Raw genomic sequence first — 22606 nt, 5'->3', positions numbered from 1 at the left:
TGCTTTCTTGCATCATTTGTCACTACTGATTCTAACTTATAACAAAGTAAGAGAACTGTTCAGTGTATCTGCCGTGTCTTTCCTTAATGAATTTTGTTTTAGTAGACAAAACAAAATTCATTAATATAACACTTTCTACATTACTGAAAAGGAGTGTAAACATTATCTTTTAAATATATGGAGACAACAACACATAATAAAATTGTTTCTTAAGTGCTCCTTTGTATTCACACACACTCCATGTATTCAAAGTATTGCAATTAAGATGCACTTGGGGAGGTCTATCTTGCTTGTTTTTGAGATTTAAGCTATTTGTGATTTAGACCTTTCTTGCATATTTAGGCTGAAATTTTTGAATTTGGTATAAAAACTGAACTAACTATTACCATTTAAATTTATCAGTAACATACAACAACATTGTACAGCTACTGCTCTTATTTCCACAACGTAACTAATAACAACAGTGGCGGATTGAAGTAATTTTAACCTCATAACAAAACAGCAGATGCACACCACACAATTTACTTAGAACTTTCTGCATTTTTTATGCAAGAAGATATAGTTTCAAAAGAGAATCAATGCGTGTGCTTTTAATGTTATTCATAAACTTGACATGGCTTCCCTCTGCCACAATACAACATTTTTTAGAATAATGGTAGTAATATCAGTGCATGCATTATGTATTTTCCTTTTGAGATCGTCTGAATTGTCAATGGGTGTTTCATACACTTTTTTCCTAATGAAACCCCCAAAGAAAAAGTCTGAAGGAGTGAAATGGCGAGAATGGGTAGTCAAGACACATTAACCCCATATCCTCTACTTTAAATATCTATCATACCCACTCTTGTACTGCTACAATTTTGTGTGGTGGGGTGCTATTGTGCTGGAACCAAAGGTGTTGTCAGGCTTTGATGTTTATGGAACTTTTAACCAATCAGATAAATTAATGTGAAGTAACATAATATTTTGCCCCAGTCAGTGTACTGTCAAGAAAAACTGGGCTGACAGCTTCATCTTCCCATATATATCACACCAAAAATTGAAGATCATCTCACCTGATGGCAAGTATTTCTGCAACAGTATGGGTTTTGAGAGATAGGAGCCCAGTAGATGGAATTGTGCCTGTTGGTGAAACCATCTCAAGTGAAAGTGGCCTTGTCAGTCCACAGGATACTGTTGAGGAACTGGAGTTTTCTTCTTCCTTGGTTAAGGGAAAATTACAAAACTCCATGTACTTTGTATCATCTAGGCAGAAATAAAAAAGAAGCTAGAGTTGATACAGTGAATTATACTTCCTACGAGGCATGCATGCTGCACAGTCAGTAAACCTGCTTTGCAGGTATTAGCAGTGGCACTGTCACTCAACCTAGAAGTTATCAAACGAGGCTTCGACTATGAACTCAAGAAACTAATAGTAATTGTGGCATGTGATGCAAGAAAGCAAGCTTATGTAGCATCAACCAAAAAAAAAAAAAAAAAAAAAAATTTACACAACCATTCCCTCTGAATGTTTGTCCAGTTCCTCTTAAATTTATTTAACCTATCAACTTCCACAACGACAGATGGAAGTTTGTTCCAGCAATTAACCACCCACTGGCTAAAGGCAAATTTCCGCACATCTATTCTACATCTGTCTTTCCTCAATTTATGCCCCCTTAGGTTCGTAATCTGAACAAGTGGAAGAATCCCATCAGAATTCAGTGTGCTCAACCCATACAAGGCCTTATACATCTCAATCAGATCACCTTGCAGGTGTCTAGTTTCCAGTTGCAATTTGCAGAACTTAAGAGGAACCCTTCATTCCCCTCACCAACCTTGTTGCCCTTCTCTATACACACTCAAGCATTCTACATCCTTCCTAAAATGAGGCCTCCAGACCTGTATGCAGTACTCAAGGTATGGCCTGAACATTGCCTTATACAGAGGGACAATCACCTTCTTTTCCCTGCTAGCAAAATTCCAATATATCATTGATAAAACCCCATGACCTGCTCTTGCAGCCTGTCTGCATTGTTCCGAAAACTTCATATCTGACTGCACAATTACTCCCACGTCTTTTTCATTTTCTACCACCCTAAGTGTAGTACCACACAGTTGTTACATTCCTCTGGGGTTACTTCTACCCATATGCAGTACTTTGCATTTGTCAATGTTAAATTTCAGTTGCCACTTCTCGGCCCATCTTCCAAAATTTTCTAGATCCTGTTACAGTAGCACACTGCCATTACTGTCATTAACAACCCTGCCAACCTTTGTATCATCTGCAAACTTCAACACTAAGCCTGATATACCTTCATCAATATCATTGATAAATACACAAAACGACAGTGGACCCAACACCGAACCCTGTGGGACCCCACTAATAACATTAGTACGCGAAGAGCAGCATCCATTGATTACCACCCTCTGTCTTCTCCCACTCAACCATCCTTTTATCCATTGTAGCAACTTACCCTTAATACCATTCTGCTCCAATTTGTATAGTAGTCTTCCATGCACAACAGTGTCAAAAGCTTTCCTGAAATCCAAGTATATGATAACAAAATTATTTTTTGCATCCAGTTCCTTTGTAACCACATCATAATATCCAATCAAATTTGTCAGACAAGACTTTCCCTTAACAAATTCATGCTGTGTCTGAATTATTGCTGCAGAATTATTGCTAGATGATCCTTCAATGCATCTTTAACCAGTGACTCCATTATTTTACCCAGAACAGAAGTTTAACTGGTTTGTAATTACTTGTGTCTCCCTTCAATCCCGCTTTGTGAATTGGGGATACATTTGCACATCTCCAGTCCGTGGGGACCTCCCCTGAGTCCAAGGATCATAATTATGGCTAAGGGTTTGCTTAGTTCCTTTGCCACCTCCTTTAATATAACTGGATAGATCCCATCCACCCCAGGTGCCTTTCTTATGTTTAACTTCAACAATTTCTCCTCCACTTTGCTCTCAGTTATTACAAAATTGTCAAGCACCCTGCTACAATTTGATAACCTTCTGGCATTTTCAATCCTTAATAATTCCTCATGTGTAAATGTAGATGCAAAATACTCATTCAGTTTGTTTGCTATCTGAGCAGGATCATCAACAGTTGAACCATCGATATCAAGTGGACCAATCAGATTCATTCCCTCTTCCTTTTAGAGTAAAGAAATCCTTGCTGTTTTTCTTAGCATCCTTTGCAAAAGATTTCTTGTAATCTGCCTTCGCCTGCCTAACCTCCTTTGTGACTTGATTACAGACTAGCTTATATCTGCCATAGGCTTCTGTGTCACCTAATAATTTATATGCATCCCATGCATTTTTCTTCTCTGCCACCAGTCTCATCCGGGCTAGCCGGGTGAGTAAAGTGCCTGCCTGGCAACCCAAAGGTGGTGGGTTCGAATCCCGCCTCGGGCTTGGATCAAAGTACTCCAAAAACCTTGGGAGGTGCATTATGGCCACAGAAGCCGATGCGGAAACAACTACAAAAAAAAAAAAAAACAGTCTCATTAGTTCATTTCACAACTATTTAGGACTAAACCTTGAACAATATTTCTTAATAGGTATGAAATGTTTAGTAGCTTCCACGATTAATTCCTTGAATGCTTCCCACTTAGAATTTGCTGTTGGTAACATCATCAGTTGGTCCCACTGTACAGAATTTAAAAACTACCTGAGATCTCTGTAGTCACTTTTACGGAAGCAGAAACCCTTTCCTTTACTCCTGATGGTAATTATATCTTTAAGTAAATCCCACATCAGTACACTGTGATCACTGCCATCTAGTGGTTCCTTTATCTGCAAATTCTTAATACACGAATGATCACTGCTGATAACCAGATCAAGAGTATTACGCTATCTGGTTGCCTCACGAACATGCTGCTGCAGAAAACAATCATCCAATAAATCCACAAAAGTCTTACTAGTGTGCGAGTGACCAACCCACAAGTTCCAGTCAATATCTAGGAAGTTAAAATCCCCGATTATAAGACATTCTCATTTACTAGCCCACTCTATTTCTCTGTACAATTGTTCATTGTACTCATTCGAGTCATTAGGCCTATAAAACATTTCTAATCTTATTTTTTCTTTCACAGTGCTTATGTCATGCCAAACTGACTCAACAGTGTTCTGTCCATCTATATCAACTGGATACACTTCTTTTGATTTTATGTTTTTCATAATTATCAGCATAACCCCTCCTCCCTTCCTATCCTTTCCGTAAAAATTGTACTCCCCGAATTCCGATTCTGCATTCCTAATATCTGTGTGACACCACATCTCTGATATCCCAACAATATCATCACATTCATCAAATTTATTTACTATACTTCTAGCATTGGTATACATGCACCTATTCTTATTCGTAGTTTCCTTATCACATCCCATATACCCACCTGTTTCACAATGACTGCCATCAGTCTCTGAAACCCCCACCACTACTTGCTCCAGGCTGCTACTTATTCTAATAGAAGTAATGCAAGAATCACCTTCACCTCTCTCTGCCTGTGGCTACTTTTAACCTTTTAGTCTGTGAATCCCCCCCAAGCTAGCAGTTTTCCCAACCACCTAACACTGCCTCGATAGCATCAGCAAATATTCTTGCTTCCCTTTCTATTTAAGTGTATCCCATCCCTGTAGAAGCAGTGTCTCCTGTTAACAAGCACAGACCACGCTGAAAAAAATTCTACTCCACGAGCCTTGCACATTCCCTCCAGAGCCGAATTGATTGACAAGGCTCTCATCATGTACTCCCTCCTATCGTGTCTGGGCAGAATTGCAGATTTTTCACTAAATCCAAACCAACGTCCTAGGGATTACAATAGGCCTTGAGGCTGATACCAAACAGGAAATAAAAAGAATACAGACCTCACTGTAGCAGCAGCAGTGGCAGAATTGGTTGCACCATACACCCAAAGAACAAGTTCCTAGGACACTCCTGCCCCAGGGCTTTATACCACATTTTTGTTAACAGGGCATGACTGAAGATTGATAACGAAACTGAAGATTGGATCCATGTCATTTATGACTGCCCCAACTACCATCCTCTCAGATATAGACTTTTTTATGTCCAAAGTTGGACCAGTACACTGCAGAGATGAACAAAAGTGCAACAATCATTATACATGTTATTATGCCATATATGTGTCTTGTTTTCATGGGTGTTGCTGGTTATAGGAGTGTATGTAAGTGAATTCCTGAGTGCGAGTGTGTAAGAGCAGATGTCTGAATGTGGTGTGCATATGTGTGATGTATATGCAAGTGGGCAAGTACTCACTGCTGTACATGTTAATGGGTATGTAAATGTGTGCATTTACGTACTTATGTGTACTGTGCTGGGTGGTAAACGAATCCACTTAACCTGCGAGAGAAGTGGAATTTAAACACAGTACCCTGAATAGGACAACTCCTGTTCAGGTTACTGTGATGAATGGAGAAGTGTGCAAAAATGGGGAATGCATGACACTGTTCTGTAAGTGTTAAATGTTGTACCCCGAATATGTTTATATATATATTTATATAAATTTGCTTCCTTCAAGTTAAGTTGTATAGATTAAATGTGTGTGTGGGATGTTAAGTCACCTGTGTAAACTATGCAGTGACTGAATGAATGCTTGTGACACATAATAAAAATTGACTGTGATAGTCAGGAAAAATGAATGTGGGAGAAAATATAGTCCTATGTGCTGAAAATTCACCTGTCCCTAGATATATGTCTAAAAAAAAATGTGTAGTTTGTCTGGTGCATAAGAGGACTATGTACATGTAGACTGTATGTTGTTCTGACAGGTCCCCAATTAGACTGCAGTGGGAATAACCTATTAGGAAATCTGCCCTGCCTTGCTGTTGTCACGTCTCCTTCCTTGTTCATAGGCATGGCATGGGATCTGCCGACACTGGCTGAAGCCAGTGTCGGCAGATCCCATGTCAAAGACATATGACCCAAGCTATGGGTGAAAGATCCACTAAAACCCCGAATTATCAGCTAAAAATAATTAGCATGAACAATTCATCGACAGAACAAGGTGAATTAACAAAATACAGTTAGCCAACTGAATGCAATGGCCCTCTGCAACCCACAGAGACAACAGGATGATATTTACATTATGAAGAACATAACGATTTAAAGTAATGTAGCATATAAAATTCACCAACGAAACGAGGTGAATTAACAAAATACAATTAGTCAACAAATGAAATGACCCTTTGCAACCCACAGAGAGAACAAAATAATATTTACATTATTAACAACTATATAATATCGGTGTTTTGATACACCATAGACACTCTTAAAAAAAAAAAAACTACAAAGTAGTTGTTGTGGGCATCATTTGCTCTTTCTCATATTGTGCTCTGCCTTCACGACGAGTTGCCATGATACTGCACTACCTCAAATAAGTAACGCCTCACTAATAGAGAAGGCTATTGTTACTTATTCTCAGTGAGTACCACCACCCAGACATGTTTCAAGGCTATTGGCCTATCATCAGTGGGTGGGTGGGCAGGTACCCTAGTATTGCAGACATGACGACCCAGTTGTGAAGTTAATCGCACAATATGAGAGATGCCAAAAGGTGTATAAGGTAATATTTAAAATAATTAAATGCACAAGGCATAATACTTTAAGAGTTTAGTATCTATATAATATCGGTGTTTTGATACAACACCATAGACACTCTTAAAAAAAAAAAAAAACTACAACAACTACTGTGTAGTTTTTTTTTTTTTTTTTTTAAGAGTGTCTATGGTGTATCAAAACACCGATATTATATAGATACTAAACTCTTAAAGTATTATGCCTTGTGCATTTAATTATTTTAAATATTATTAACAACATAGTAATTTTATAACCCTTAGAAGACAGTTCACGATATTATTGTAATATACAGTTGGAGCCATGTAAGGTGCAGAGACTGCAAAATTCAATTTACATTATTAACAACACAGTAATCTTAAATCCTCATAAAAGAAAATTCACAACACTAATTGAAGTATTCAAAAGAAGCCTACATAGTTACTACTAATAATAAGCTAGAAATATCATACAAAACATCAAGTAATTATCAAAATACATTTAAATAATTCAACAAGATAATTTTGCATTAAACAATAATTCAGCAAGATAAAAGTTCATTGCCACCCGCAGTAGGCAACAAAAAAAAAAAAAAAAAAAAAAAAAGAAATTTACATTAATTACAGAGAAGCTTAGTTTAAGAACTCATTAATAACGAGGTTTAACTCAAGTCATTATATACAGAAAAACTCAATCTAGAGCCATTGACAATAACCAGAACCACTCATAAAAAAAAAAATTAAAAAAAAGCAAGAGGGGGGCCAATCAAAAAAGAAAAACAGCACAGAAAAACCAAAGAAACCGCAGAAAGTCCAAAGCAAAGAAAAGACAAAACTATAAATCAAGAGAAGCTAATCTTTTAGGATGTTTGAAGAATTTTCTGCAAAAGTGGAAAAAGCATTATAGTTTTCTAAAGTCTCCACCAATTTTGGAAGATCATCAACATGTAAAACCCCAGTGACCAGTTGAAATTCAGACCTAAAGTCAACGTAGTGAATACAATCAAAAATTAAATGAGTAGCAGATTCTACTGCACCACAGGAACAATTTGGGGAAGGAGCAAGACCCAAGGAGAGCAATTTTTCATTCAAACTTCCATAACTGGAAAACAAAAATGTAGCATAAAGACCAGGAGAAAACCAAGTTAAATTTTTCTTATTAATTTCAATGACCTTTAGAAAGAATAGAAAAGTGGTACGACCTGTAGTTCCATTAATCCAGTCAAGCTGCCATTCAGAAAGAAATTGATCTCTTATACGTTGAATATCCATTACAGGAAGATCTAAATTTAAATAATATCGATCCAGCACAGAAGGAATACCTTGTCTTCTACAGTATTGAAGGTAACTAAAAATCACTTCAAATTTAATAGAAACTTTACCAGTAATGACTTGGAGGGCAGAGGAAGCAATAGTCCTACAAGTGCAAGAAGTAGCCAGCAGAAAGAAACGTTGGGTCTGAGTCAACTATTTATTAACTATGAATTTGGACACACTTGGATCCCAAACACCAACAGCATAACAAACTATAGGAAGAAAAATGCTTTTATAATAAATTCTAAGAACAGAAGGTTTGAGTCCCACAGAAGCCCTTGTAATTCTGATTAACTTTCCAGTTAAAGTTTTTACTTTTTGTAGAATAAATTTGGCGTGTTGAATGAATTGAAAACGGTCAAGGAGGACACCCAAATATTTTTCAGTAGTAGTAGTAGTGGCATGTGATGCAAGAAAGCATGTGTATGTGCTTATGCAGCATCAACCAAAAAAAATCACACCTTTCCCTCCAAATGCCTGTCCAGTTCCTCCTTAAATTTATTCAACCTATCAACTTCCACAATGACAGATGGAAGTTTGTTCCAGCAATTAACCACCCACTGGCTAAAGGCAAATTTCCGCACATCTATTCTACATCTGTCTTTTCTTAATTTAAATTTATGCCCCCTTAGGTTCGTAATCTGAACAAGTGGAAGGATCCCATCAGAATTCAGCGTGCTCAACCCATTCAAGGCCATTCATCCAAGATTTAACAAGTTTTGTGTGCTGGTCCAAAAGCCTAATATTGGGAGGACGATTGACACTAAGGGAACCCTTAAACAGCATTTGTTTAGTTTTGGAGATAGAGATCTCCAATTTATGAATCTGACACCAACTATGAAGGTGTGATAAAATGTAATTGGCACGTTCCTCCAATTGGAGCCTAGAATAACCAGAACAACCAGATCAAGTTTTTTAGATACAGAGGAAGCAATATTTGTAATATGCTTATTCTAAGAGAGAGAGAGAGAGAGAGAGATTAGAAGTCGGGGTAATCCCCAGTAGAAATATATATGATCTAGCCTAGAAATCAGTGTGTCTTAAAAGATAAGCATAGGATCAGAAGAATTCTTTTTGCAAGATGTATGACAGGACTGAGTTTTAGACGGATTGAAATTGAAAACTAAGTTATCTCTATCCCACTTTAAAATTACCTGGAGATCAGCATTTAAGGAATTCTTAGTGGATATTCGAGAAGTTGAAGCTGTTTGTGCAAGGCAGGGTTTCTCGAACTGGAAGGTGGAATGTAATGTGCTATCATCAGCAAAACTATGGATAGGATTTCCAGTGAATGGGGAACACCATTTCCACTGAATCTTGGGGAACACCAGCATTAGTGGAGAATTTAGCCATCTACCATCGGTGCCTCCGTAGCCAAGTAGGCAGGAGCAGCAGTGTGTAGCACACGTTTCTTGATTAGACTGGGGTTCGAGCTCGTGACCACCAAATACGGAGGATGCGGAAAGGTCAAGGAATGACCACAGCATATCCCCGGAGCAATACGGCCTTAGTTGCTAATGCTCCTAAAAACCAAATAACAAACAAACAAGTGAAGGCTGATTACGAGAAATCCTTGGCAAAGGATGCAAAGAAAAACAACAAAAATTTCTTTATTATGTAAATTCTAGAAGGAAGGGGATGAATCAAATTGGTCCACTTGCTATTGGTGGTTTGACTGGTCCTGCTCAGATAGCTGACAAACTGAATGAGTATTTTTCATCTGCATTCATACATGAAGAATTCTGTAAGAAAGAGGAGGACAAAAGTTTACTAAACTCTAACAGGGAGTTAAATGATTTTGTAATAAAAGAGAGCAAAGTGGAGGAGAAATTGTTGAGTTAAACATAAAAAAAAGGCACCTGGGGCAGATAGAATCTATCCAGTTATATTGAAGGAGGCAGCGAGGGAAGTAAACAAACCCTTGGCCATAATTATGCGAGCATCCTTAGATTCAGGGGAGGTCCACATGGACTGGAGATGTGCAAATGTATCCCCAATTCACAAAGGGTGACACAAATAATTATAGACCTGTTAGTTTAACATCTGTTTCGGGGGAAATTAACGGAGTCACTGGTTAAAGAAGTGTTGCTGGATCACCTAGACAAGACGGCAGTAATAGTTGAGACACAGCATGGGTTTGTTAAGGGGAAGTTTTGTCTGACCAATTTGATTGGGTACTATGATGTGATCACAAAGGAACTGGATGCGAAAAATAATTTTGATATCATATACCTGGATTTCAGGAAAGCTTTTGATACTGTTGCACATAGAATACTGCTGTACAAATTGGAGTGATATGGCATTAGGGGCAAGTTGCTGCAATGGATAAAGGGATGGTTGAGTGGAAGACGGCAGAGAGTGGTAATAAATGGACTAATGTTATTAGTGGAGTCCACCAGGGTTTGGTGCTGGGTCCATTGTTGTTTTGTATATTTATCAATGATATTGATGAAGGTATATCAGGCTTAATTTCAAGTTTTCAGATGATACAAAGGTTGACAGGGTTGTTAATGACACTAAAGACAGTATGCTACTTCAACAGGATCTAGAAAAGTTAGGCAGATGGGCTGAGAATTGGCAACAGAAGTTTAACAAATGCAAAGTACTGCATATGGGTAGCAGTAATCCAAGAGAAACATACCAACTGTGTGGTACTACACTCAGGGAGGTGGAAAATGAAAAAGACCTGGGGGTATGAAGAAATATGAAGAGAACTTCAGATATGAAGTTCTCTGAATAGTGCAGATGGGCTGCCAGAGAAGGTCATGGAGTTTTGTCAATGATATATAGAAATTTTGCTAGCAGAGACAAGGAGGTGATTATCTCCTTGTATAAGGCAATGGTCAGTCCGCACCTTGAGTACTGCATACTGGTCTAGAGGCCTCATTTTAGGAAGAATGTAGAGTTGCTAGAGTGAGTACAGAGAAGGGTAACAAGATTGGTGAGAGGAACAAAGGGGTGTTCTAACCAGGATCTGGAGATTAGGCATCTGCAAGGTGATCTGATTGAGGTGTATAAGTCCTTGAATGGTTTGAGCTGACTCAGTGCTGATGAGACACTTCTGATTGTTCAGATTAAGAACCTGAGGAGGCATAGATTCAAATTGAGGAAAGACAGTTGTAGAAAAGATGTGTAGAAGTTCGCCTTTAGCCAGCAGGTAATTGATTGCTGGAACAGACTTCCATCTGATGTTGTGGAAGTTGATAGCTTAAATAAATTTAAGGCTGAACTAGACAAACATTTAGAGTAACCGGATGGGTGAAATGGGAAGTTTTTTTTTTTTTTAGCTGATGCTATATAAGCTTTCTTTCTTGCATCATATGCCTCAACTAATGCTAACTGTTCCAGGGAAAATAATGGAGTCACTGGTTAATGAAGTAGTGCAGAACCATCTAGACAGGAATGTGGTTAGACTGTACTCAGCATGGATCTGTTTAGGGTTGATCTTGTCTGATCAATTTGATTGGATACTATGATGCAGTAACAAAGAACTGGATGAAAAATATAATGTTGACATAGTCCTTACTGCCCTTAATGTAAATTACTTAAATTTCAGAAAAGCATTTAATACTGTTGCTCATAAAAGACTTGCTGTACAAATTGGACCAGTGTGGCATTAAGGGAAGTTACCGTTAAGGATGAATTGGTGGTTGACAATGGACACTGCACTTTGTTGTGGACTAAGGTTAGCGGAGTTCCACAGAGTTCAGTTCTGGGTCCATTGTTGTTTTCCATGTTTAGTAATGGTATATTCATGAAGGCACATCAGGTTTGACGTCTAAGTTTTGAGATAATACAAAGGGTGGCTAATGACAGTAATCAGGGTATGCTACTGCAACATGACCTAGACAAATTTGACAGAGTGGCAATTGAAATTTAACATTGACAAATGCAAAGTACCTCATATGGATGGCAGTAATCCCAGATTACTTACCAACTGTGTGGTATCATTCTTGAGGTAGGGGAGAATGAGAAAGACCTGAGGATAATTGTGCAGTCAGATATGAATTTCTTTTTACAGTGCAGACAGGCTGCAGGCGAGCTCATGGGGTTTTGTCAGTGATATATAGAAATTTTGCCAGGAGTGATAAGGAAGTGATTGTCCCATTGTATAAGGCAATTATGGCCACATCTTGAGTACTGCGTACAGGTCTGGAAGCCTCATTTTAGGAAGGATGTGGATCTGTTAGAATGGGTATGGAGAAGAGCAACAAGATTATTGAGAGGAACAAAAGGGTGCCCTTGCTAGGAAAGCTTCAATTCTCTTCAAACTCCAGTGCATGGAGACTAGGCACCTGTGATTAAGTCTGATTGAGGTTTTTAAAGCTTTGAATGGAATCATTCCTCTACACACGAGGAGCATAAATTCAATTGAAGAATCGAGAAGGGGAAATCACCTTTCAGCAGGTGGTTTACTGTTTCAACAAACTTCCATCTGTTGTGGTGGTGCATAGTTTTAATAAATTCAAGGAAGAACTAGACAGACTATTGGAAGTGATAGACAGGTGATGTGGTGAGGGTTTTTTGCCGATGCTATATAACAACTTTCTTGCATTGTTTCTACTACTAGCACTAATGTTGTTGAATGTTACTGATAACTGATCTTTGAAAACAAATGGACAAATCGCAAAGTTAATCACCAAAATATGCATTCCTATTTCATTTATCTCTTTTTTTTTTTATTTCTTGATAATTAATTTATTATCTCATGAAATTGCATTTCTATTTCATGGAATTGTTGCTTTCCACCCCAAATTGTTTTTTAAATAGTTCTTTTGAATGTTATTTCTTTTGTCATTATTTGTACAGATAAATGTGCTTATCAAAAACCGACCATCACATAAAGGGAAGTTACCCTTGTGTGACAGGGAAAAACTTTTCCATTAAGAAAAAAGCAGTTGTTTAGGAAACATTTAAATTTAGAGAATTATAAAATCTAAACAGTAATACTTAATCCAATTTTAACATCACATTCAAACATTTTAGCCCATATATGTCAAAAAAGGTCCATGTGACAAATTGCCTAAACCTAAAAATCAGTGAGGTAAACCCTCTCCAATTGCATTTTAATTGAAAGACTCTGTATATACCCTTTTTTGAGATGCTTGATGTATGTTTGCTATGTGTAAAATAGGAACTCTTCAGTCTGAAAGCATAATATCATGTATCACATCAGTGTTTTTCTTCAGTTGACACAGTTCATTTCACATATTTTATATCAGCTTTGAAGCTTTAATTTATGCATTTTTTATCAGTACTTCACTTTTGCAGTTCTGAAAATAAAAAGAATATCATTATTTTCTCTTAAATTTTTTTTATCTTCAATTAATTTAGTAATGATAATATTTACTTATTTTATTATTATTATTAATGATAATATTTATTATCGTTATATATTAGTATTAGACAATAAATCATTATTTTACACCAAGACCACAATCTTATCAATCCTTGTATATACAATGCATCATAATTTTTTTAGGAATAGATGTGTATACCTAAAAACGTTTTCATAATTGAAGTAATAAATTGAAGACACTAATATCGTATCATTATTTTTACTCTAATTTTTTATGGTTTTGCATTCTAAGTTTTATTTAAATTTTTGTTTATAGGTAGGTGATAAAAATTTAGAACATGTTGCTCATGAGGATGCTGTTGCTACTTTGAAGGCTACCTTAGACCATGTGGTCCTTACTGTAAAAAAAAGTAGAGTTCCTGTTGTGTACATAAATCATTCTCAACCATCACCTCCAAACCTCTCTTCATATCCTTCATCTCAAGAACCATTACCTTGTATGTATTTTTTATTTTAGTTTTAATTTTGTAATGTTTATCACTTATTTTAGGTATAAATAGTTTTGTATAAAATATTATTTTTGAGTTTAAAGTTTTATCTCCTAGGGCCATAAGTCCTGTGAGAATTGACAAATGAAGTTTGTCATGTGATCAACAGCTGCTTAATATCTGTTTGAAATTTATTATCAAAAATTTCTTATTGTGACAAGTTAACTGTGTTACTTTTTTTTTTTTTTTTTTGGTAGTTGTTGGCGCATCGGCTTCTGTGGCCATATTGCACCTCCCAAGGTTTTTGCAGTACTTTGATCCAAGCCCGAGGCGGGAATCGAACCCGCGACCTTTGGGTTGCCGGGCAGGTACTTTACCCACTCGGCTAGCCCGGTCGGCTCTGTGTTACTTAATTTCATCTGTCTTTATGTACTTTAAAATAACAAAAATAATTTTTTTTTATTCTCAGTGCCTAGGAAAAGGTATGAACTTCTTTTATATGATCTCACATTTCAGCAGCATATGTTATAGTTTTGTACTTTAATAATACCATCAGCTAAATTTTATCCTGTTTCATTAGATATAAATTTGGTCCCCAAGTATCAAGCAAAATTAATGATTGCAGTGATTTACTATAGTACCTACTTTTCAAGTTAGTTTTTTAAAGTTTTGAAAAGTCAAATCTTGTTAATTGTCAGCAGACAAAAGCAACATTACCTTTCTATACTAAATACTACTTTCTGTATCTGCTTGGTCACTAGATGGCACTATTTCTGCTGTGGCAGGATTAGAAACATGGGAGAAAAAGTCCTGTCGCCCAGTGCCAAAAGAAACAAATTTGAATGACACTTACCCTAAAGTCCTTGTGCCACCAGAGTTTATCCAAAAAAGTCACAGAAGTAAGGAAAATCATATGGTTTCAAAAAAAGAGATAAAAACAAATGACCATCCAGTTGTAAAATTGTCAACTTTCCAGATCCAAAAAACTCTTGAGAGCATCACTTGTCACTAAAACTATGAAATTAGCATTAGCATTCGCATTACTAGAGGCATTTGATGCAAGAAAGCAAGCTTATGCAGCATCAGCCAAAAAAAACCCACTTCCACTTCACCCCCCTGTTCGTTCGAAATATCTGTCCAGCTGAGCCTTAAGCTTATTTAGGCTATCAACTTCCACGACAAGGGATGGAAGTTTGTTCCACCAACCAACCATCCACTGGCTAAAGGCAAATTTCCGCACGTCTATCCTACATCTGTGTTTCCTCAATTTGAATTTCTGCCCTCTCAGGTGATTATTCTGAGGAAGAGGAAGAATCCCATCAGCATTGAGCATGCTCAAACCATTCAAGCCTTTATACACCTCTATCAGATCACCTCGCTGGTGCCTAGTCTCCAGACACTGTAATTTGCAAAACTTAAGCCTTTCTTCGTAAGAGCACCCCTTTGTTCCATTCACTAATCTTGTTGCCCTTCTCTGTACTCGTTCCAGCAGCTCTACATCCTTCTTGAAATGAGGCCTCCAGACCTGTATACAGTATTCTAGGTGTGGCCTGACCATTGCCTTATACAAGGGAATAATCACCTCCTCAGTGGGATCCAGTAATCCCTTAAATGCCTCAGCGGGATCCAGTAATCCCTTATATCAGTTTGATTACCTCAAAAGGAGTAATTGCCGGATGAAATCTCAGTGTCACCAAAGAGGAAATTCAAATGGAAGTACAAAAACAAGAGGTAATGTTAAAAGAATCACAGTAAGAAGAGAAGGGACAGTCATCCCAACTCAAAACTTAATACTAACTTTCAACATACCCAAACCACCTCCACTGTTTCAAACGTCAGAAGTACAAACAGTATGACGTGGAACTGCAGATTGTGCCACAGGAGGCAATGACTATACTTGTCCAACTGATAATTAACATGTCCAAACTGCAAAGGAGATTATTGCATATACTCCAGAGACTGTGAATACTGGAAGAGAGAAAAATATATATATATGCAAAAGTACAAAACAGAACATTTAAAAAATCTGACTCTGCACAACTAGTTACATTTCTTGCCTATCCATCACCTTTGATCTCCAGGTAATTCTTTAGTGGAGAGAAGAAGACTTAGTTAACAGCAATCCTTCTAAAACTCAGTCTTGTCTTGTTTCACTCAAAAAGAGTCTTATTTCTATGCTCATCTTCAGCAACACTTATCTTTCTGAATGAGTTCTCATAAATTTACAAGAGATAACTCCGATGCTCACCTTTCTTGTTATAAGTATATCATGTATATTTCTTTCTCTGCATTTAAAAACTAGGTTTTTCTCTTGGCATTACTTTTCTTCTAAACAGCTACTCACCCTGTAGAAATTACAAATCTTCTCTACCATGGTATATTGTCCCCATTGGTTAGTGCCTCCAAAATTTCCCATCAACTTCAGTCAGGTTAATTAATAATTCTTGCAAACTCTCTACTTCCTACCCAGATGTTTATTTCTGCTGAATGGCTTTTCTATAGATATTATTATCAGCACTCTTCTTCTGAATTTCTATAATTCCACCTCTTTCTTCCAAACATATGCTTCAACTAGTCATAATCCATTCACAGTTCGACTCCAAACTCACCAAACTAACTTTTTGTCTTCCTCATTTATCCCTTCAACTTCTGTTCTTTTTGTAACAACCTTTCTTTATATATATTTCCTAAAAATGACAAACTGCAAACAGAAATTCAAGTCCAGCACTAACAAGTATCTTCTCTCTTCTTGACCTTTAACTAGCACATGGTTCTGGACTACCATAATGCCTACTCTAATGCCTTTTATGTTGTTGGTCACTACAAAAAAATTTATATATGTCACTGTTTCTAAATTATCAATACTTAATAACCTTGCAGGTTTCAATTTCTTTGAAAGTTTATTGCTATGTGGATTTCATTTAAACTTTTTTTTTTAATTATAATTTAGCTTGTATGCAAGAATAAATATTAAAGTTTTTTAAAACTTTTGTTTTTTTATTAGTAATGCTATTTTGAACATTTTGTACTATGTAATACCTTTAATATATTTTTTTAAATAGTAGATATCATGGGAAGCAAGTACCCAAGTGAAACAATGATCAATAGCACCCTTCTTAAGGCATCAAGTGAAGAAGACATCACAAGGTAAAATATAGAAGTTTTTCATTTGCATTGCTGTTTTCTCTCTCTCTCTCTCTCTCTCTCTCTCTCTCTCTCTCTCTCTCTCTCTCACACACACACACACACACACACACACACACACACACACACACACAAGAATGGAGGAAATCAAATATAGAAAGAAAGAATTATATTCACAAGTTTATACCATAATATGGGTCCATATTAATTCAGTGCAAGACATTTTTTATATGATAGTTTAGTGCATGATAGTTCGGAGTAAGAGACAGTTTGTGTCATACAACAAACTGTCATACAGTTTGTTGTATGATACAATCTGGTGAAAGACAATTGGCAGCTATGGCGCCTCTGTAGCCAGGTGGGCAGGAGCAGTAGTGCATAGCACACTCTTCTTGATTAGACTGGGGTTCGAGCCCGTGACCACCAAATACGGAAGATACGGAAAGGTCAGGGAATGACCACCGCATATCCCCGGAGCAATATGGCCTTAGTTGCTAATGCTCCTAAAAACCAAATAACAACAATTGGCAGCTATGATAATTCGGCAAATTTTATGTGAGAATTTGGTGTTTGGCAAAACAAGGCTGAAAATGCAAACTTTTAATATACCATGCTGTAAATGATTAGTTTAATGATCATGGAATGGTTTGTATTTTTGATTGAGCATGCTAACCACCTTTGTTTTCAGGCATATTAGCAAATATGTGTAATGCACCTATTGTCTTAACTATGTCCTTCTGCCTGTCTGTATGTCCATCTGTCCATGTGCAATAACTTGACTCCTTGTGGATTTTCATAAAATATTGTATTTGGCTCTTTCAGAAATATTTGTTGAGCCCTCCTAAATTTTATTACAATCAGTGCAGTAGAAAATCCAGCAATTATTATTTCTTTGTCCATCCACCTTCATGTAATAACACAACTTCCAGTGGATGAATTTTCATTAAATTTTATATTTGGCTCTTTTAGAAAGATTTATCAAGCCCTCCCAAATTTTATTAAACTGGTACCAAGAAATCTTCAACAGGACTGTGTATTCATTTTGTAAAGTTGTTATCATGCAGATGTACAGCCATGCTGAAGATAATGAATGCATATCCACTTTCCAGCCTGCCTACGATTAGGATCTGGTTGAATACCTTTTCACAAAACAAATAAATTAAAAAATAAATTATTTTCTTTTTATATTATTTTCTAAATTTCTCCATTCCTTTTGTCTAAGTGACTAAAATTTCTCTTGGTTTCCCAAACCTTTTACTTCATTAATTTTTGACTATGTATATAAAGTGCTTAGCATCATAATACACAGCCATTTCTGAATAAACAGAAAATTTTTAAGGTGGCATCGTTTTAGGTTATATCTCATATTGTGAATACCTTCACAACGAGTTGCCATGATATTGCACTACTTCGAATAAGTAACGCTTCACCTAAGGAGAAGACTAGTGTTACTTGTTCTCAGATAGGTACCACCACCTAGACAGCACTGTTTCAGGGCTATTTGGCCCTTCGTCAGTGAGTGGGTAGGTACCCAAGTGATGCAATGATGGCAAAAACAGTTATGAAGTATAACTCCACAATATGAGAGATGCCTGATGGTGTATGATGTATTTAGACTAAGGCGCATTTAGGGCTAGAGCCTCAAGCTGCGAACAAATTTAGACTATGTATATAAAGTGCTTAGCATCATAATACACAGCCATTTCTGTGTATTATGATGCTTAATTGTAATTTTCTTAATTTCTAGTCTGTATGTGATACACCAAATTATAGCCAGCAGTTGTCTTTCATCAAATTGCCATATACAGCAAAATGTCATGCACCAAATTGTCTTGTACACTGAACTGTCATGCACTGAATTGTCGCATACACCAGATTTTCATTCACTGAACTGTTGTAAGATGAATTGTCTCATACCTAGTTGATGTGATCACCCATGAGACATTCCATTAATGACATCTGAAATTATAACTTACGTATTAGATCACTGTAGGATAATTACATAAGTGGTGAATTAGTACAGTCAGTTCAGTCCTCGTATAACTCTATAGTTGTGTTCCTAGAAGCCCTCGTGCAATGCAAAATCGTGCAATATAAATAACAGGCCTTATGGGAAAAATAGGGTTAGTTGCCAATCACTCAAGACAATCAATAATAATCATAATCATAATAAAATACTTAAGTATTTTATTATGATTATTATGTAATAAAATATTGCCAATGCTTTTGCTTTTTTCATATGCAAACTTGTTCCTAATCTCTTCTTTGTTTAATCTTCTATCCAAACAGATAACAGACATTCCATCTCTTCCAATTCTTTGTCTGATGGATTTTGTTATTTTGAGTTGTTCCTGCTATAAAAGTTGCTTTTATTTTCTCTGCATTCTTTCTAATTGTTCTCAGTGTTGCCTCATTTAAGCCTGTAGCATGCACTCACATGTCCTTTCATTCCGCTCAAAGCATTTCACAATTTCGTATTGTTTGAAAATATTTTCTTTTTCTCTCTAAACCAGCACGCTTCCTTTTCACACTTTTTTCAAGAATTCAAGTATTTTACTTATTTTTAGGGAATAAAGCATAATTACAGTATAAAAAGAACAAAAATGAGGAGGCACACTTGATGTGCACAAACAAATCAACATGTGTGTAGCAACTGAGTAAACAATGCAGTAAGGGTTGTGCTCAGCTGGGGTAATTCCGCCCCATTTGACTGCCATTTCTTGTAAAAGCAAAGCCGAATCGTACATAAGCAAATTTGGTTCATGTTATTTGCGGCATCATACCCCTATTTATAAATTGTGTATGATCAAATTCATGTAGTGTAAATGTGTTATATGAGGACTGACTGTACATAATTTAGGATAGCTCAGAAATTGTGAAAACCTGTATTTATGGATTTAATTTTTCATGGTAATTCTGTACATTGTGTGGTGACCCCAGAATATTTTAAGCTAACAGAAAAATTGCACAATAAATTTGAATTTCATGCAATTATATAAAAAGAAACATAAAAAATGGCATTTACGAATTTTGAATTTATGTATATAATAGAGATTAACTCCTATTAACCATTTCAGTATAGCATATTGCTGCTACCCATGCGCCTCCGTAGCCAGGTGGGAAGGAGCAGCAGTGCATAGCACACGCTTCTTGATTAGACCGGGGTTCGAGCCCATCACCACCAAATACGGAGGATGCGGAAAGGTCAAGGAATGACCACCGCATATTCCGGAGCAATATGGCCTTAGTTGCTAATACTCCTAAAAACCAACCAAACAAACAAACAAACAGCTGCTACCCATTGTCCATTTATATGTATATTAAGCAAATCATTCATATATATGTATGCCTTGAGTTCAGAAAGTGTTTCAGTTCATTATGCACAAGCAGTGTGAATTAGAAAACATTTTATAAGCGTACAGAATTAAATTTTATTCATAATAAGTCAGTCAGCCATATAAAATTATTTTAGTGTTAGACAGTGAATATGGATTCAATGCATGATATGAAGGAATCCTCATCTCATGTATTAAATATATATTTATTGTTAAATAAATAAAAGGGGAAGTATGGATTGAAATGAGAGATGAATTTGTTCCTCATGCATGCATATCATTATCTTTTTGAACCATAATTATTAAAAATAGTTTTTATATTAATTAACTTATATTTTTTCAGAGAATCTCGAAAAGTCATCTTAAATAAAGGGCCAACTGGACTAGGATTTAATATCGTTGGTGGGGAAGATGGTGAAGGAATCTTCATCTCATTCATTTTGGCTGGAGGACCAGCTGATATCAGTGGAGAATTGCGCCGTGGAGATCAAATATTATCTGTAGGTATTATTTCATATGGAGCATGCAATAATTAACTTAATCTTTAACTGCTAAAATGCTGAGGAAATGCTTTAGTGTTTTAGGTTCACAAGGTATCATGTCATTTTTCACTTTTATTTGATTTACTTATGCCTTAAGCCATCAATTAATATGTTGGGTTAGTGGATAACAGTTAGAATTATTATATATATTACTTGCAGAACACTTGTATGTCAATCTCCTTAAAATTCTCCTTGAATCAGAAAATGAAAAGGATGGGTGGAACAGACCAGGGTATGCCTGCCGGTGGCAAAGGTTGATGACATTGTAGAGCGGATATCATCTTTTAAGGGCACAAAAAGTGATATTGTTGTACACGTTGGCACTAATGATATTAAGAGTAGGTGACCAGCGGAATTACTTAACAAGTACAGGTCAATGTTGAAAAAAAGTCGCGAGTTAGGGTTGTGAATGTGAAAGTGTCTGCAATTCTACCCAGACACGATAGGAGGGAGTATATGAGAAAGCCTTCTCGATCAATTCGGCCCTGGAGAAATTGTGCAAAGCTCAAGGGGTGGAATTTTTTTCAGCCTAGTCTGTGCTTGTTGACAGGAGAGACTGCTTTTACAGGGATGGGATACACTTACATAGAAAGGGTGCAAGAATATTTGCTGATGCTATCGAGGCAGTGTTAGGTGGGTTGAAAAACTGCTAGCTTGGGGGGATACAAGGACTAATAGATTAACAGTAGCCACTGGCAGAGATGAAAGTGATTCTTGCACTGCTTCTATTGGAATGAGCAGCAGCCTGGAAAACAAGATGCAAGGTATTTCAGAGACTGCTGGGAGTCATTGCTGTTTAAGTAAACACATGGGTTGTGTTAGGGTAGCTAAGAATAGGAACAGGTTTATTTACCAAACTCCTACCAATGCTAGGAGACTGGTAAATAAATTTGATAAATTTGAGGTATTGCTCAGAACATCAAAGGCAGATATTGTAGGGATATCAGAGACGTGGTGTCACACAGATATAAGAAATGCAGAACTGGAATTTGGGGAGTACAATGTGTACAGGAAGGATAGACAGGATAGGAAGGGAGGAGGGGTTATGTTATTAGTTAAGAAACATAAAATCCAAGGAAGTGAAGCCAGTCAACATTGCTGGACAGTGCAGTATCGAGTCAGTTTGGTGTGACATAAGCATTGGGAGATCAAAATTGAGAGTAGGAGTGTGTTATAGGCCTAATGACTCTGATGAGTATAATAAGAAACTGTACAGGGAAATAGAGTGGGCCGGTAAATCAGAGAGTCTTATAATGGGGGATTTTAATTTCCCAGCTATTGACTGGAATTTGTGGGTTGGTCACTCACACACTAGCAAGGCTTTTGTGGATGATTGTTTTCTACATCAGCATGTTTCGGAGGCAACTAGAGAGAGTAATACTCTTGATCTATTTATCAGTAGTGATTCTTCATGCATTAAGAATCTGCAGATAAAGGAACCACTAGGTGGTAGTGATCACAGTGTGCTGAAGTGGGATTTACTTAATGTGATAACTACCATCAGGAGTAAAGGGAAGGGTTTTTGCTTTTGTAAAGGCGACTACAGTGGTCTGAGACAGTATTTAAATTCTATACGGTGGGACCAACTGATGATGTTACCAACAGCAAATTCAAAATGGGAAGCATTCAAAGAATTTATCTTGGAAGCTACTAGGCTTTACATACCAACAAAGAAATATTGTTCAAGGTTTAGGCCTAAATGGATGTCAGATGAACTAATGAGACATATGGCAGGGAAGAAAAATGCATGGGATACATAAAAATTAATGGGTGACATGGAAGCCTACAATAGATATAAGCTGATCTGTAACCAAGTAACAAAGGAGATTAGGCAGTCAAAGGCAGTTTATGAGAATTCCTTGGCAAAGGATGCAAAGAAAAACAACAAAGAGTTCTTTACCTATGTAAATTCTAGAAGGAAAGGAA

The 22606-nt window shown here is 36.7% G+C and overlaps 1 protein-coding gene across 15 annotated transcripts in view; it reads left to right on the top strand.

The window, feature by feature from the left end:
• The window catches only part of LOC150090662 (MAGUK scaffold protein DLG1-like), an 800778-nt gene that overhangs the window by 672761 nt on the left and 105411 nt on the right, over positions 1-22606 (top strand). For 14 of the 15 annotated variants that reach the window (XR_016546888.1, XM_090372078.1, XM_090372070.1 and 11 more), the window contains 3 exons: positions 13488-13668; positions 16722-16806; positions 20482-20638. Coding sequence is in view for 14 of the 15 variants with exons in the window: in XM_090372078.1 (XP_090228204.1) it covers positions 13488-13668; positions 16722-16806; positions 20482-20638 (423 nt within the window). In the remaining variant the exon portion in view is untranslated. The remainder of the gene's footprint in view (positions 1-13487; positions 13669-16721; positions 16807-20481; positions 20639-22606) is intronic. The other variant, XM_090372094.1, reaches the window with a different exon arrangement.

The sequence above is a fragment of the Mastigoproctus giganteus genome, chromosome 1, assembly GCF_048544385.1.
Source record: "Mastigoproctus giganteus isolate SK-2022 chromosome 1, ASM4854438v1, whole genome shotgun sequence".
Taxonomy (NCBI): Eukaryota; Metazoa; Arthropoda; class Arachnida; order Uropygi; family Thelyphonidae; genus Mastigoproctus; species Mastigoproctus giganteus.
Note: the sequence above shows the minus strand (reverse complement) of the source record. Positions and strands in the feature narration are given on the sequence as shown.